This window comes from Xenia sp. Carnegie-2017, unplaced genomic scaffold (genome assembly GCF_021976095.1).
Source record: "Xenia sp. Carnegie-2017 unplaced genomic scaffold, XeniaSp_v1 HiC_scaffold_23, whole genome shotgun sequence".
NCBI lineage: Eukaryota > Metazoa > Cnidaria > Anthozoa > Malacalcyonacea > Xeniidae > Xenia > Xenia sp. Carnegie-2017.
Window position 1 is genome coordinate 15,809,997 of NW_025813486.1, and position 19,530 is coordinate 15,829,526.

A 19,530-nucleotide genomic window follows, 5' to 3' on the forward strand; every position below is an offset into this window, starting at 1 on the left:
TAAGCTTTTTGATATATAAATATGAATAGTTAGATGTTACTATACTTTCTTGTAAGTCAATTTTTGTACTATCTCCGTTTATAAAAACAGTGAACTTCATATATAATATAGCTTATATTATATGTCAAACAAGCAAATACAAGAAAATTCTATAAAATTAGGCGATGATGATTTAAAACATGTATCATATACATCATGGCCAAAAATATATTTAGAAACAACTAAAACGCCTTTGTTTTCAAATCTCATAGCAGCTGCTAATGGGGATGAAGGTCATTCTGAGGACTATTTCGATCATATGTTACATCGCTGGACCTCAAAGTTTATTGTAAAACCTACATTTCAAAGGCCGGTAAATGTCGATATCTGTAACTTCAGATTGTATGTGACAGAGAATGATTATTTTATGAGTAGTTTACCACCTATAACAGCCACATGGACAAGTGAAATTAAAAGTAAAAAAGAACAGCAGACTGGTATAAGATACAATATTAAAAGTCATTTAAATTATAAAAAAGAAGCGTACTACGCTATGATTTGTGGGGCATATGTTGCCAGTTTTTTATGTGGCATCGGGCTTAATCATTTAAATTTTGATAAAAGTAGAATTATACAAAGCCTTGTTAAGTATCATTTATATTATACTATTCAAAAATTTATGAAGCATCCATCGTTATTAGACAAATATGACTTTACGGAATTGAAAAAGCATATACCTTATAAAGGTATTTTAAAATTTGATAAAAACAATGATGGGTATTATGTTAATTTTCAATATTCGACTACTGATTATAGGAGCTTCATTGCATATCATTCTGAAGGTACTACAAAAATCGGAAAAGTTCTTTTGCAAGAGAGCATTGAAAGTTTTGTTTATACAATTCTTGCTGCTCAGGCAAATACAAGATGGTCAATAGTTAATCATGGAGCTAAGAGCATGCAAACCATAAACGTTTTTAGGAAATTAGTAGAGGATACTATAGTACAGAATGATACGACTGTATTGATATCTAACATGAGAAAGAGTATAAAAGACACGAATGTTATTTTAAATATGGCAATCAGCCCTGGTATGATTTTAATACCCGGCCGTATGATCATATTAGATAAAAAGATTGATGGGTATAATAATATTTTAACATTAGCGAATAAAACTATGAAATTCGGTATTAATTCTAAAATAAATTATTATGGAGTTAAAAAGGAAGAACTAAAAAAAGTACATCAAGATAATACACCCTCACAACACCTAGATACTCTAGATGAAGTGTATAAAACCAGCAGTACATAAACATACAAAATGATAGTAAATAATCCACATCAAACAGATATGATTACTTTACTCGGTATATCAACGCTATCATCATTCATATTAGTTAAATATGTTTTATAATATAATATGAAAAAAGTTATAGATTTTAATCATATTTCGAGTGAGTTAAGTCAAGAGGAATTTGAAAAGCTTAAAAAGTTGTATTTGTACTATCACAAATTATATACCTGTTATAAATGGAAGTATAGTAAATTAAAGAAAATTAAACTATCATTAAACATGGGAAGTATTTTTCTAGTCTCGACTGCTGGTATTGTAGGTAGTGTAACCGTAAACCCGATAGTTATAGCCACCTTGAGTGGCCTAGGTGCTTTAGTTCAAGGTTATATGGTTAAGAGTAAGATTAATAATAACTTAGAAATGTGTAAATTTGCATATACATCATATGAAAAAATACTTATGGATATAAGATCATATTTAAGAGGATTACCTTATGATGAAGTGATATTTATATCAGACATAAAAGTTATTGATGATATTATTATAATAGACAATTGTCCTCCTATAGATAGTATGGTGAGTAAATATAACAAAAAATATAAAGATCTGTGAGTTATCTGTAAGTTATCTATAAGATTATCTGTGAGTTATCTGTGAACAAAATCTACAGTATTATATAACATGTCTGAAGAAAACGTAAAGATAACTACAGTTAAGAAAGAAAGACCCTCTTAGAGTTGAAGCTGGGAAACGCTTGGCTGCTATATCGAAAGCTGCTAAAGAAAAAAAGATGCGAGATAGGATTGAATTAGAACATAAAAAGAAAATTGAGGATGATAGCTGGAATATTAATTATGGATTCTTATTTGGAACTATTGGAGTATTAACTGCTATTGCTAGTCTCTATTATACAAGGAAAAATGATAAAAGGCAGGAAAAATTAACAAACGATAAAGCGAGAGAAGAAACAACTGGTGAAAAACATGTTTTGATACAAAAAAATAAAAAATATAATTTAGACTCATTTGAATAAAATATTTCCTATTATATATGAGTAATACTATGAATAATAAACAATTTATGAATGAAGCTTTTGATGCAGTGCTTGTGACAACAACTGCTGTAGGTCTTTCTATGGTGTCTAAAAAACTACTAGGTCAAAAATTAACAGACACAAACAGTATCAAAGATTTTGCTAAATTGGTTGTTGCTGTTACAGCATCAACAATGCTAGTTAAATATGCTCAAGACAAAAAATGGATTCCTGAAAATCCAGTTAAATCTGTATAAATATATATGACAAGTGTTATTACTAGTGGGGTTGGAACAGCTTTTGGAGCGGTTGTTAACGGCCTAGGTTTTTCCCTAGCAGGCTGGCTATTTCATAAACATGATAAAAACGGTTACACTGAGGGAATGAAAAGATACCATGAGTCTCTAGAAAAATTACAAAGAGCTAAAGAGGCGTTCTATGAAAATGAAGTCAAGCAGCATGATAAAATTCAACAGCTTAGACAAGAACTTCAATATGCTGATAATGATATAGAACTTACAAACAAAGCTTTATATATGCTTAGAAAAGAAAAAACAATACATTACAACGGTCTAACATTTCATAGAGAACCTCAACTAAATGACTTTTACAAAAAATCTAAGAATATGAAAAAATATCAATCTATTACAATGGTATGTCTTGGCATTGTATCCGGATATTTATTATATAAAACTACTTAAAGATATAATATTATATTATATTATATTATATGTATTGTAATAAATTGATTCATAAAGAGTTAGAAGAGTTTTTTGGTTACGTAAATTGTTGCTTTTGTGATAAAAAGATATGTGATAGTTATATTAATAGATCTGTTAAGACATACTTATGTTGCGAAAATCAAGAAATTATTTCAGATAACAATAAAATGAATGTTTGTATAAATTGTGGTTCTGTTCATTCATATAAAGTAGTAAATGAGTGGATACCAGAGATTTGGAAAAATCAACGATCCATACACTCGAGAAAGAAATGGTTTTATAATAAAATTAGATTGTGTGTAACTTTTGAATATGTTGAGATGATTACAAATGATTTTATAAAGGTTATAAATACTATGTTTAAATATAAGTTGATTCAGAAAAAGAATATTAGTATGTATAACTATTATATAATACGTTTAGCTAGTAGGAGGGGTATACCATTAAAACACCATGTTAGAGATATGAAAAATAGTAAAAAAAAAGGATTTTTGATGATAGATTATTTGGTGAAGTATATAAAATCCTTGAGTGGGATAAAAATATCGACTGTACTTATATATATGATAGAAAATAGAAAAAACTTAAAAGACTTAAAGACAAAAGATGATATTAATAGCATTGAAATGAGTAATAATAAAATATCATTATGTCATTTCGGGCCTGGTTGGGTTTTTGACTTTTTAGACCATTATTTATTATGTAAATTTGATTTATATATACTAGTTGATGCTTTACCGACAAAATTATTACATTATCCACCTGATTCTACAGGATATGAAAAATGTAAAGATTTTGAAACATTTAAACATACTTTAATATCTGAAGCAATTGAATATGGTCTAAAATTAGTTGAACATAATAAAAATTTAAGGTTATTAAGATTTAAAACTGATAATCATAAAAAAGAACTATTGTATTATTATGATACTACAGTACAAGAAAGTTTAGATGATCCTGTTATTAGCAACAATTAAATCAGTGTATATGGTTACATATGAAAGGGTTCAATCCTTATTATGAATATGGTTTAATGCCAAATATGTTACAAATTTATTACATAAAAAATCTGAATTAACCCTATATTAACCCTTGTAGCAAATATGCTACATTGGGCAACACTAAAGAATTCCTACAAATTTTGCAATATTTTTTAACTTTATTCACCAGTGTAGATTTTTTGCTACATGTTTGATGCTAATTTATATTAATAAAGCATGTAACCCCCCCCCCCAGCTACTATTTTTTACAAATCAAACATGGCGGATCACGAAAGAAGGCATGTGCGACAATCTGAGGCAATTTTAATTGCATTTACTGTTTTGAAATATGATGATTTGTTCCAAAACCTTTGATATTTTCAAACAAGGGCCTTCTCTAGACATTTCGTTTCATCTTTTGTTCTGAATAAATGCATCTTTATGTTCATAATTTTTCAATGAAAATCCTTGTTCCAAATCTGCTACATTGGTCAATAATTGATAAAACGAACTACATGAAGTATTTATTGTAAGTTGAGTTTTTGTTAAATTTATTGAAATATTGCCTATTTAAAATCAATCTTATGATACTTTTAACATATTAACTACTGTATAGAATGAAATTTCATACTATGGCTATGGTTTGTTCTAAATATTAGTTGATACATTTTATAAATGTATTGATCCATATATGTTTTTTTAGATGTCAAATCGCTTTGAAGATATAAGTGAGATCATTGATTATGTTATTGGTTCAGAGAGTGAGTTGAGTGATTTATCTAGTGATGATGAAGTAGATGAATGGCAACCACCTGGTGATGACAGCCAAGTTGCCAAACAACATGATGATAACATGGATATCCCGCTACCATTCCTGATGATGAGGGTACAAGCATTGATCATCGTGCTACAGTTTCTGAAGAAGTGCCCCATGGCTCAACTGCAAGAAGAAAAGAAAACCAAAAATTTATATAAGTTTGACAAGCGAAGAGCATTTGTTCCACCTTCAAACCTTGAATTCACAGATGCACCACTTCAACCTGAACCCAAAGATGACAGTCCCTACAACTACTTCAAATATTTTGTGACCAGCAACATGTTTGAATATTTGGCTGAAGAATCCAATCATTATGCCCATCAAAAAGCAGGGTTTTCACTACAAGCATCAGCATGTGAACTTGAAACATTTGTGGGTCTGTTTTTTCATATGGGATTGGTGCAAATGCCTGCTGTTGGTTGCTATTGGGAAACATACATCCATTATAATCCAATAGCTGATGTGATGTCAAGACAGCGGTTTCAAAAGCTTGCTTCCTATATGCACATTGCTAACAACCTAACAGTAACGGAGGAAAATAAGAATGATAAAGTCTGGAAGATAAGGCGATGGTGTGATGATTTAAATTCAAACTTTTTGAAAGTTAGTCCATCTGAAAACCAATGCATTGATGAAGTTATGGTTGCTTTCAAGGGAAGATCAATACTAAAGCAATATCTTCCAAAGAAGCCAAGAAAATGGGGATTCAAGCTTTGGGCTCGATGTTCATCAACAGGGTTTTTACATGTTTTTGATATTTACCAAGGAAAGAATGCCAGAACTGAAGAAGAAAGTAGTGTCTCTGGATGTGGATTGGGTGGAAATGTTGTTTTGAAGTTGTGTTCAACTCTTCCAACAGAAAGAAACTTCAAAGTCTTTGCTGACAATTTTTTCTCCAATTTTGAAATGGTTGCTGAACTAGAAAGAAGAGGATTACATTATGTTGGTACAATCAACAACAATCGTCTTCATGGGGCTCCTCTTAAATCAGAGAAAGAATTAAAAAAACAGGGGAGAGGGTCAGAGGACAGTGTTGTCGAGACAACAAGAAATCTCTCTTGGTTCGATGGTATGATAACAAGTGTGTCACAATGATCTCCTCCTATATTGGTAATCAGGATGGTAATAATGTACAGAGATATGATAGGTCAAAGAAACAGCATATTAGTGTTAATCAACCATCGATTATGCGGTTTACAACAAATCAATGGGAGGAGTTGACCTTATGGATATGCTGTGTTCGCTATACAAATATAAGCTTAGAAGCAAAAGGTGGTATATTTACATCTTTTATCATACTCTCACAATTGCACTGGTAAATGCATGGCTCCTATACAGAAGAGATTGCAAAATTCTTAATATCAGAGCAATGCCATTGAGAAAATTTCAAGCTATGGTTGCCTTTGCCCTGTGTAATGTAAACAAACCACAACGTGGACGTCGGTCAATAGAAAGTGCAAGAAAGAAGAGAAAAAAATCAGTAAATCCAGCACCAGTAGAAGATGTTCAATTTGATGGTGTTGATCATTTGCCCATTTATGCAGAGAAACGACAACGTTGCGAAAGTGCACGGATGGATTTTCACTTGTTATGTGTGGGAAGTGCAAGGTTCATTTATGCTTGAACAAAAATCGTAATTGCTACACTGCATATCATAGAAAGACATGCTAAAATTAATGTTTTAATGGCATATATTATGTTTTTTTAGAACTAAAACTATTCACTGAACCTTGAGGCTACTTACAATATATATTACCTGAACATAATTAATGTTAGTTTACACCTTATTTACCAATGTAGCATATATGGTACAATAAAGAAATTCTTGGAAAACATGATAAAATGATTTTTTCTTTTTAGTATGGTTAGTTATGCAAAAAATAAAGTGATAACCAAAGAAAATTTTTTTTCAGAAATAATTAGTCACTATGGTTAATATAGGGTTAAAAGAATATTTAAAAAAAAAATAAAACTAAAAAATGTTAAATAGCCAAATGTTTATTAAATTATTTTTATACAATTTAAATAGTACAATTTATTTGTATTATTAGAATCTATCTTAAACGCATTAAATAACTATTTAAAAAATAAAATATGTAGTATTAGTATATATGTGTTCAGATAACCTAATAAGAGGAAGGCCAATAATTTATACTAAAGAACAAATTAAACAACATAGAACTTCATATATGTTGTCAAAACCATGGCATTGTGATTCATGTAATAAAACATATAGTTTAGCATATAAAACTTTACATTTTAGAACTAGAAAACATTTAAGAAATTCAAAAAATTAAAAATAATATAGTTTTTATAAAAAGTTTTAAATATAGATTTATTTCTATAATTAAAATTAGTGCGTTTAAAAAAATATAAAAATAAAATATATAGTATATATATGAATAGAGATTATTTAAATCGAAAGGTACTTAAAGACAAACCTATATTATATAATATGCATAAGATGAATAGAGATATCTCAAAAGATGACTAGAAATGATTTAATTAATATAATATTAAATCAAAAGCCTAAGGTTAAAGTTAATAATACTTCAATTTCCAAACCAGTACAAAAAGTACTATCACAATCCAATATCAAACAAATGACTGTACATCAGTTAAAAGTTATTGCTAAAGAAAAAAAGGTTAAAGGTTATTATAAACTTAGAAAAAACGAATTAATCAAAGTATTAACACCAGTCCCAAAACCAAGAAAGAGTGTAAAAGAGATGGTTAAAGAGTATGAGAACAATACACAGATGCTATCAGATAAAAATAAAAAACCAATACCAACACCAAGAGTTAAAATAAGAGAAACAAACAATGCTCTTAAAGGTTATACAAAGTCATATGAAATAAGCATTATTAACAATAAAGATCCATTGAAACAATTACAGAACACTAGAAAGTATCTTACATATTATATTAAAGAAATATTAACATCAGGAAAGCACTTAAATATATTGAAACTCTTAAAATAACATTTGAAAAATTTGAAATAAAGATGGCAGTACTGCTGGTTTTTAACAAACATTGCTTATTTCAACAGTCCAGCTTTAACAATTACTAATTCTAATGAAATCAATGAATCCTTACAAATTTCAGAACAAAATATATTAAACAAGATTGATAAATTTACACAAGAATCTTCATCATGGATTATAAGATCTGTAGATAACCATTATCTTAATGTTGTACAATATAAACCACTTAAAGGGAGTTCATACATTAATTTACCACAAGAACTTAAAATAGTAAAAAGGATTAATTAATATCAAAATAGAGATAATGAATGCTTTAGATGGTGTCATATTAGACATATTAACCCACAAAAATAAGACCCCACAACGAATAAAAAAATCTGATAAGGAATATATTAACAAATTAGACTACTCTGGGATTGAATTTCCAGTGACTGTTAAACAATATAATAAAATCGAAAAGCAAAACAGAATTAACATTAACGTTTTCGGATATGAACATAAACAACCATATCCATTATTCATTTCAAAAGAACAATTTGAAGACCATATGGAACTATTATTAATAACTGATAATGAAAACAAACATTTTGTATTAATAAAAGATTTTAATAAATTTATGTACAATCAAACAAAGCATAAAGAAAGAAAACACTTTTGTATGCTGCTTCAATGTTTTAGTTCTGAAAAATATTAAATAACCATATAGAAATCTGTATATTAATAAATGGTATACAATCAATAAGAATGCCAAATAAAATGACAACATACTGAAATTCAACAACTATCATAAGCAACAACCATTACCATTTGTTATATATAGCGATTTTGAGGCTATTACAGAAAAGATATCTGGTTGTAATCAAAATAATAAAAAATCATATACAGAAGCCTATCAGAAACATACTGACTGTAGTTATGGGTATAAAGTTGTTTGTTTTTATGATGATAAATTCACAAAACCAATTCAACTATATAGAGGTGAAAAGGCTGTTTACAAATTTATGGAAGCTATGTTAAAAGAAGTTAAATATTGTAAAAATATTATAAAAACTCACTTTAATAAACCATTAAAAATGACCTCTGATAATGAAGAAGACTTTAAAAAAGCTGATGAATGTCATATCTGTAACAAAAAATATACTAACAAAGATATTCGAGTTCGAGACCATTGTCATATCACTGGAAAATATAGAGGGTCAGCACATCAAGATTGTAATTTAAAACTTAGAATAGACTATGATAAATTTAAAATCCCAGTAATATTTCACAATCTGCGTGGGTATGACAGTCATTTTATTATGCAAGAAATCGGAGCTATTGTTAATAAGCATACATACAAAAACAAAAAAGGAGAAGATATTCAGATGAATATAAATGCTATACCTAATAACATGGAAAAGTATATGGCTTTTATGTTAGGTAACCATCTTACTTTTATTGATAGTTTTCAATTTATGAGCTCTAGTTTAGAAAAGCTTGTTTGTAATTTACCTAAAGATTCATTTAAATATACCTATAAGCAGTTTCAAGGTGAAAAATTTAATTTAATGACTCAAAAAGGTATATACCCATATGATTATATGGATAGCTTTGAAAAGTTTGATGAGGGGTTGCCTTCAAAAAAAGACTTTTATAGTGTTCTTACTGACGAAAATATATCAGATGATTCTTATAATCATGCTCAAAATGTTTGGAATACATTCAATCTCAAAAACATGGGTGAGTATCACGACCTGTATCTGAAATCTGATATCCTTCTATTAAGTGATGTATTTGAAAACTTTAGGAAAACATGCTTAGAATACTATGAATTAGACCCATGCCACTATTTTAGTAGTCCTGGCTTATCTTGGGATAGTATGTTGAAGATGGCAGATATTAAATTAGAACTAATGACTGATATTGACATGTTTCAATTCATCGAAAAAGCTATGAGAGGAGGTATTTCTTATATTTCTAACCGATATGGTAAAGCTAATAACAAGTATATGGAAACATTTGATAAGAATAAACCCTCAAAATATATAATGTATCTTGACGCAAATAATCTGTATGGCTGGGCTATGTCACAAAACTTACCTACTGGTGGTTTCAAATGGTTAACTGAGAAACAGATTAACAACATAAACCTTGCTGAATATCAAGCAGATAGTAAAAAAGGTTTAATTTTAGAAGTTGATTTAGAATACCCTGAAGAACTACATAATTTACATAACGATTATCCTGTTGCACCAGAAAAAGTTAAGGTAACTAGCGACATGTTGTCAAAATATTGTAAGACAATTGCTTCTAATTACAATATATCAACAGGATTAGTAAGCAAACTGATTCCGACTTTAAAAAATAAATACAAATACGTTTTACATTATAGAAATCTTCAACTATATTTAGATCTTGGGTTAAAGTTAAAAAAAGTACATAGAGTACTTGAATTTAATCAATCTCCATGGTTGAAAAATACATAGACTTTAATACTCAAAAAGAACTAATGCAAAAATTCTTTTGAAAAAGACTTCTTCAAATTAATGAATAATTCGGTATTGGCAAGACTATGGAGAATTTCAAAACAGTAGATGTTAGACTAGTAACTAAAAAAATAAATTATTAAAATTAGCTTCAAAACCTACTTATGTAAGTAGTAAAATCTTCAATGAGAACCTTGTGGCTGTGCATAAGATCAAAGAAACACTAACCCTTAATAGGCCAGCATATGTTGGCATGTGTATCTTAGATTTGAGTAAAGTATTAATGTATGATTTTCATTACAACTATATCAAAAAGCGGTATGGTGATAAAGCTAAACTTCTTTTCACAGACACAGATAGTTTAACATATGAAATCGAAACTGAAGATGTCTATCAAGATTTTTGGGTTGATAAAGATAAATTTGATTTTAGTGATTACTCAGAAGATTCTCAATATTATGATAAGACTAATAAAAAAGTTATTGGTAAATTTAAAGATGCCGCTGGAATCTCAATTACTGAATTTGTTGGTTCACAGTAAAATGTACAGTTATATTAAAGATAATAATAAAGGAGATAAAAAAGCTAAAGGAATTAAGAAAAATATTATTAAGAGTGAAATAAAACATGAAGACTATAAAACAACACTATTTGAAAACAAACAAAGGCATCATACAATGAAAACTATTAGAAGTGTAAACCATCAACTTAGTAGTTATGAAATTAATAAAGTATCACTCAGCTGTTTTGATGATAAACGATATATATTAGATGATGGATGTACAAGTTATGCTTTGATGAAGTTACCTAACATACAAGAAATATTCACCTTTATAAGGTCTTAATTAATGCATATGCTTTTGATCTGGGAATAACAACAACTTTGTCACAATTATGATACTTGTGAAGGAACAATTGACCTTATGAAAGACCAAATATTTAACTTCATCATTGACAGGGTTACTGACATTTGGAGTCATGCTCTCAAAGGAATTAATAAGTTAACTGTGTCACCAGTCAATAGCATATCTTTTCCTAAACAATACCTTTTTATAAAAGAAATCAGTTTGAGCTTGGAGTATCGTCAAAATTTATGGAAATTGAATGTTTAGGTCGCTTCGACGTTTTCTTTAGCGGTGGTTTGTGTTACTTTTCTGTTTAGCTCGGCAAAATAACCATTAGATTCAGATTATGTGTGTGCATATTCTTGGGGCGGGTTAAAGGATTAGAATGACAGGGATGATGTAGAAAACTGAGCAATTTTACATCTTTGAAATGTCCCACGTTGTCGCTTTTTCTAATCAAACTCCTGTTGCTTTGTTGCAAAGGTGTGAAAGGCGAGTATCTGGCACCTTAAAACCAGACTGCTCTCTTTTTGTTTAAGGCTTCTCATTACGTTGAGGCTGTCCATGTCGGAATTGCATTTTCCCGTGGTGAGGGTGCCATTTCCTAGGCATGCTGATGAGCTCTGATATAGGGTGAAACAGTCCATTCGTGAAACAGAATTTTTAGCTAATGCGACCACGCCCATTTATTAAATTTTTGTTTGACCACGCCCTTCCGACTAAGGAATTAAAAATCCTGGATCCGCCCCTGGATAATTGCAAAATAACAACTCTATACTTCAAACAACCATACATCGGACATTACTCCCGACACACACAATGCAGACTTACAAAAATTATGAAACGCTTCTGTACAGATATTGACATTCGACTAATTTTCACATCATTCAAAATCAAAAACCTTTTCTCATTTAAAGACCCAATCCCTGATTCAATTAAATCTATGGTGGTATATGAATTCAATTGCACGGGATGTAATTCCTGATACATTGGCGAAACTTTGCGCCATTTATCCACCAGAATCAGGAACATACCACAACAGACAAAACTCTCATATCTACCGACACCTTCTTAAATCTCACTCATGCAAAACCAACTATTCACCCTCTTGTTTTAAAATCATCGACACTGCGACACCTCATTCACCCTTAAAATCAAAGAAGCACTCCACATCAACAAAACTAACCCTGACCTCAATGTTCAAGTTTTAAATTCAATACAATATTTAGTTTATAATACGCTCGGACTCTCATTAATTTGTCTTATTTCCTTTTTATTGTTGTAATTTATGTATCATATTACTTTTATATAAACCATGTATCACCTATTATTTCACTCATACTGAAGATGGCATCATGAGATGTCAAAACATGTCTATTTTCAAAAAAGTTGTCGTTTATATTAAATGTGTATTGGCAATAGTGCTTTTACGAAATTATACTCGCATAAATTGACTTTGATATTTTACATTCATGCCGACACTTAAGTTGTCCTTTACTTACGATTTTGGATGTAAATTTCTGCTGAGAAAAACAAAAACATTGTTGGCTTGCTTTTAAACATCAATGACTGAATGTCACTCGCAATATCGTCTTTGCCAAGCACTTACAATTCATCCATAAATTTTTCACCCTCTTGAAAAAATTCACAGTTTTGCCAGCAGCATGAATGTCAATATATGTATTTGTAAAAGATTTCCATAAATTCCATCTGATTGTAGTTTAGTTTCTATCATGCTTTAGAAAATTACTATGAACCGATCAAATATTCAATTCAGACAGTGGGCTTAACTATGTTAGTTCAGTTGGCTATCAGTCGAAATCGGTCAAACCAATGACAGTAAGACAAAAATTTAAACAAACCAAGTACACGATAGCAATTGGACTCCTTTATCGGTGCGGCCACCCGCTTATCGGTCGACATTATTCCAGATCCACTGATCTTGGCTATTGACGAATGGAATGGCTTAAATAAGAGTTCTTGAACTCCATTTTGGTTGAACCGAGCCACCCAGCTTATCAGTCAGCCAGTTAATATAATTCTAGATATGTTTTATCGACTGACCTGTTTACTAAGGTGGTATTTGTATAAGTTTTCATACATAAAACAGAGTCTTGACAATGAAATCCAAACCATTACAGAACCAAAATTTAATGATCAAAAAATTGTAATCATTCAATTTGATAAATAATTTTGAACTATAAACATCAGTTGCATGACTGATTTGACATACCCTAGATCCCTGGCTAAGAATACTTTTAGGTGTTTGGCATGTATTTTCTAATTGTTTCTCACTACTGAGTTTTATTCAATATTTGTCTAGTCTGTGTTATTCTTTGCTTAATAACAAAAATAACCAAACATTAAATCTCTTTAAAATGTGGATATCTTCCATCAAGTAAAACAGCCAATGTTGACCTAAGTCTTAAAATGAAATGAGTTCATCTAAAAAGTAGTGTAACATTTGCTCAATATTTTTCAGGAAAATATGAAGAAAAGCTAAGAATAAAGTTGAGTTAAAATAGCATGCAGTGCCAACAATGTACAGTACCTCAAAAATATCTCAATCTCCTTGCTTGTGTTGCAAAGGGTTTTCTTGGTGCTACTATTTTTTTAAATTTCTCTTTGTGTTTCTGTAAATGAAGTATGCAGTGTAATAGTAAACAGATTAATATGTAATAAACCAACATAAAAGAACTGCTTAGTACAATGAGACAAAATTTGCTATTACAGAGGAAGTTATGTTCAAGATATGCTTATGACTATGAGCATGTTAAGTTTAATTTACTATTGTCTTGTTTGACAAAAATTCATAATTGTTATGATTCCAGGTGATTCAGGATTCACATTTATTTGCACTGAAGTAGGAAAAGCACAAAAGGATGTAGAAGAACAAGAGGAATGTTGAAGAGGGAGGGGGCTTGTTGAAATTTTATGTAAAGTTTTGGCAGTGGTAACATATATGAAAGAGACCCCAATATTGTTTATATACATCAGGTAGCCCCTTGTTAAAATTGTGCAATACACTCTGAGAGGAAATTCTGTAAGTCTGATAAAGATGAAGTGGAAATAAATAAAATGAATGATTAAAATTTAAAATCAAAAACAGTCAAGTTGCAAATTGAAAACAAAAACAGCCAGTTGGAAATAGTGAAGTTAAAGCTGGGAAAGCAGGTAGTTCTACAAAAGCTGGGAAAGCAGGTAGTTCTACAAAAGCTGGGAAAGCAGGTAGTTCTTAGAACAAGTTGTTAGCTATTTTGTTCAAAACTTGATTTTTAACACATAACACAATGCCAAAATATTACAAGAATCACACAATAATCCTTACTCATTTTATCAAGTATTTACATCAACACTCTACTATTAGTTTTTTTTAATCCCATTCAGCAAAAAAACAGTATTATGTTAGAGAACCAAATGCACTTTAAATTCATAAGTTGAAATTACATAAAAAATGTAGTTCCCAGCAGTTGCTTAAGGGTTATGCTGAATAGTTTTGTGGCAGCTCACCAAGATTTAACTAGTAGTTGACAGGCCAAGATTTTTTCTTCACACATTTTCCCTAAGATTTGATAAAGATAATTGTACCAGGCTGTTCACCAACAAATAAATAGTGTGCAAGTATTTATTTTACTTTGAGACATTCACGGTCCCACAAAAATGATCGTCTAGAGTTATTTTGAATTTAAATTGTTATTTAAACCTAACAAAGTTTCTTTGAAAGAATGTTATATGCAGTGCAGTGTTTTGAAATTAAATGAAGATATGATCTTAGACTTTGCTGGACAATTTAAGCAATTTACACATGTGTGACTTCATAGCTCAGTTTGTCTGAGCACTGCACCGGCACCGCAGAGGTCATGGGTTCGAATCCCGTTGAGTCACCTGAATTTTTCAGGTTCATGAGACAATTGCTTAAATTGTCCAGCAAAGTGCGAAGATCATATCTTCATTTAAAAGTTTCTTTACTGTACATTCTTTTATATTCTTGATTGTGTATTTTATAAAGCGATAAAGCATATTTTTAATCTAAAACATTCCTAATTCTTTTCACTGATTTTCAAGGGAGTGAATGATAAAATAAATGTTCAAGAGGAAGATTTTACCCCAAAAATTTCCTTCTGGCATCCATGTTTTGATACCGGTTCGAGCAGAGCCCTCTATAGAATAAGAGTTGGGACAAACGGTCTGGGGCAAGCGCGGAGCCGCCATTTTGGTTCCTACTTGCAAAGTGAAAATATAATAATACTATTGGAAATTGGGTTTATATGCAAAAGAAGAAAGCAATTTAAGCTTATTCCATGGTAGTATCAAATATATTAGAAATAATAGCAAGCTCTTTATTTTTTAACGATTTGCGGAAGACCTGATTTAATTTCACTACTGTGAAGGTACCACAGGATTCATCCTGACATTCATCCTTACATTCACCACAGGATTCACCATAACATTCAAAATTAGCATAAAGTGTGAAGTTGACACCACATTCATTTTAATGTTATTAAATAACATCAGTTTCAGAAACAAAATAGAAAAAAACCGTATTTTTTGCTACAAAAAAGCAAAAGATGCACACGTGTTTGGTGCCGTTGTAAAGACCAAGTTATTTAGACAAGGATTATACTATTTTTATTTTGGTCGAAAGTCTTGGAGCAAATCTACAGCCTTTTAAAGACTACTTCTTTTGTCTCTTTACGTTAAATAATTGCGCGATGTTTACAATGCATAAATGTTGACATCTAAAAGGCCTAATTTTCAAGAAATAAACACGCTGGAAAATACTTGTGTTTGGTAACATCCGAAAGTACGTTTTCTGAGGATTACAAATATGGTTTTATTATCTTGGTCCAAATTCCTGGAGCGAATCTACAGCCGTGCAAAGTCGACTGTGAAGGTACCACAGGATTCAAGATAGTACGGTTTTTATACGGTAAACACGCTACAATTTACTTGTGTTTAGTATCGTCTTAAAGAGCGTGTTCTGAGGATTACAAATATGGTTTTATTATCTTGGTCCAAATTCGTGAAGCGGTTCTACAGCTTTGGAAAGGTAGAGCATTTTTGCGTTAATTAATAGGCAAGTTGTCATGTTGCATTATTTCACTAACGTCTAAATATGCCGGGTGTTGAACTAGTTAACACGCTGCAATATACTCGTATTTGGTATCAGATTAAAGATCTTGCTATGAGGATTACAAATATGTCTTTATTATTGTGGCCGACATTCCAGGAGCAAATCTACAGCTTGAGAAATGTGGAGACGTTTTGCGTTAATTAGTCTTCGCGGTACTTAACTGACATGTTTATATATATCTAATTTTCATGAAGTTAACACGCTACAATTTACTTGTGTTTAGTATCGTCTTAAAGATCTTGTTCTGAGGATTACAAATATGGTTTTATTATCTTGGTCCAAATTCGTGAAGCGGTTCTACAGCTTTGGAAAGGTAGAGCATTTTGCGTTAATTAATAGGCAAGTTGTCATGTTGCATTATTTCACTAACGTCTAAATATGCCGGGTGTTGGACTAGTTAACACGCTGCAATATACTCGTATTTGGTATCAGATTAAAGATCTTGCTATGAGGATTACAAATATGGTTTTATTATTGTGGTCCAAATTCGTGAAGCGGTTCTACAGCTTTGGAAAGGTAGAGCATTTTGCGTTAATTAATATTCGCGGTACTTAACTGACATGTTTATATATATCTAATTTTCATGAAGTTAACACGCTACAATTTACTTGTGTTTAGTATCGTCTTAAAGATCTTGTTCTGAGGATTACAAATATGGTTTTATTATCTTGGTCCAAATTCGTGAAGCGGTTCTACAGCTTTGGAAAGGTGGAGCATTTTTGCGTTAATTAATAGGCAAGTTGTCATGTTGCATTATTTCACTAACGTCTAAATATGCCGGGTGTTGAACTAGTTAACACGCTGCAATATACTCGTATTTGGTATCAGATTAAAGATCTTGCTATGAGGATTACAAATATGTCTTTATTATTGTGGCCGACATTCCAGGAGCGAATCTACAGCTTGAGAAATGTGGAGACGTTTTGCGTTACTTAATATTCGCGGTACTTAACTGACGTGTTTATATATATCTAATTTTCATGAAGTTAACACGCTACAATTTACTTGTGTTTAGTATCGTCTTAAAGATCTTGTTCTGAGGATTACAAATATGGTTTTATTATCTTGGTCCAAATTCGTGAAGCGGTTCTACAGCTTTGGAAAGGTGGAGCATTTTTGCGTTAATTAATAGGCAACTTGTCATGTTGCATTATTTCACTAACGTCTAAATATGCCGGGTGTTGAACTAGTTAACACGCTGCAATATACTCGTATTTGGTATCAGATTAAAGATCTTGCTATGAGGATTACAAATATGGTTTTATTATTGTGGTCCAAATTCGAAGCGGTTCTACAGCTTTGGAAAGGTAGAGCATTTTTGCGTTAATTAATATTCGCCGTACTTAACTGACATGTTTATATATATCTAATTTTCATGAAGTTAACACGCTACAATTTACTTGTGTTTAGTATCGTCTTAAAGATCTTGTTCTGAGGATTACAAATATGGTTTTATTATCTTGGTCCAAATTCGTGAAGCGGTTCTACAGCTTTGGAAAGGTGGAGCATTTTTGCGTTAATTAATAGGCAAGTTGTCATGTTGCATTATTTCACTAACGTCTAAATATGCCGGGTGTTGAACTAGTTAACACGCTGCAATATACTCGTATTTGGTATCAGATTAAAGATCTTGCCATGAGGATTACAAATATGTCTTTATTATTGTGGCCGACATTCCAGGAGCGAATCTACAGCTTGAGAAATGTGGAGACGTTTTGCGTTAATTAATATTCGCGGTACTTAACTGACATGTTTATATATATCTAATTTTCATGAAGTTAACACGCTGCAATTTACTTGTGTTTAGTATCGTCTTAAAGATCTTGTTCTGAGGATTACAAATATGGTTTTATTATCTTGGTCCAAATTCGTGAAGCGGTTCTACAGCTTATGAAATAGTTTTCTTTTTTGGTTTAATTAATTTGTGCGTTATTTAAATGAGATGTACTTATGTCTGATTTTGAAGTAGTGGTAAACACGCTGCAATCATTTTTCATTGGGTACCATTTTAAAGATGTGATTCTGAAGATTGGAAAGATGTTCTGATTATCGTGGCACAAGTTCGAGGAGAGAATCTACGGCTTATGAAAAGAACAACACTTGTGCTATGTAATTTGTTGCAATATAGAACATATGTGTCTTATTTATTTCGTCGAATTGTTGAGTTTATGCTAATTTATGCAAACGTCATTTTAAGAATTTCACGGTTTAAAACCTTTGTCGTATCCTGTGTTTGCGTCTTTCTTGACTGACCGTTGAATCGTTGATGTCAACGGTTTTCCTGTATTATCGAAGCAATTATTACTTTTGCGAGAAAAGTTAATTCAGGATTATATTTAAATCTTTTGTGCTCTTCTCGTTTTCGTGTAACGCTAAATGATGAAGGTACGTTATCGCTTCTTCTTGTCTTACGGTCGTTTATGTCCGTTATCATTCACTGCATTTGTTTGTGCTTTTCAGCGCACTGTTGGTCGTCCATCGAAATACACGTTTGACGTGAATGCAATTGTTGCAGCTATGTCAAATGTGTCTGGCGACCAAAACGATTCTTACAGAAAGTCAAATAGCTTCTGGGGGAAAATTTTAGTTGAACTTGGGATTAGAAACAAATTGCTTGCACGGAGAAACCTATATCTTCGCTGGCACGATAACCGGAATGGCATGCGATCTGCAATCGAGCATGGGCGATTAGAGGTACGCAAAGGATATTTAATTTCATGTATTGATCATTCGTTTGACAGTAAACGGTTTATGAATTTTGGGCGGTTTGAAAATTATCTTAAACTTTCTGATTGGTTGTTTGTGTAAAGATTACGAATTAATTATTTTTCAAAACGTAATGACCGTTTGAATATTTGTGATATCTTCTGCGCATGCGCTGATTGATAACCGATGTTTGTGCTTGAGAATTATTCAAAGCGAAAGCAAGCCCAAAAATTTTCTGCGAACTTAAATTAAAATGCAATTTGTCATTTGAGTTATTAAGATTGTTGTATTTTTGCTGTATTTGATACGTCGCTCGCTCAGTGCATTGCGATGGAAAATTTATAGCATTTTGTACTTCGTGATGTTATCAGTACAACAAAGACCTTGCATAATTCATCGATATATAGTTGCATTATATGAAGCGTTAATCCTCACTTAAAGACGAAATAAAAGTTACATCGTCGAAAATATCGCTAACCTATTTATGTAAAACGCAAAAGTTACAAGCGTTTTGAATTATCGGTTGGGTGGAATATGTACAGTTCAGAAAATTGTTTTAAAAGAGTTTTTG

The 19,530-nt window shown here is 31.1% G+C and overlaps 1 protein-coding gene across 1 annotated transcript; it reads left to right on the plus strand.

Annotated features, from left to right (window-relative positions):
- Positions 1 to 4,861: 4,861 nt before the first annotated feature.
- On the plus strand, positions 4,862 to 5,920 carry LOC124449225 (piggyBac transposable element-derived protein 3-like). The gene has a single exon (XM_047000166.1). The coding sequence runs from the start codon at positions 4,862 to 4,864 to the stop codon at positions 5,918 to 5,920; it is 1,059 nt and encodes a 352-aa protein (XP_046856122.1).
- The last annotated feature ends 13,610 nt before the right edge of the window (positions 5,921 to 19,530 follow it).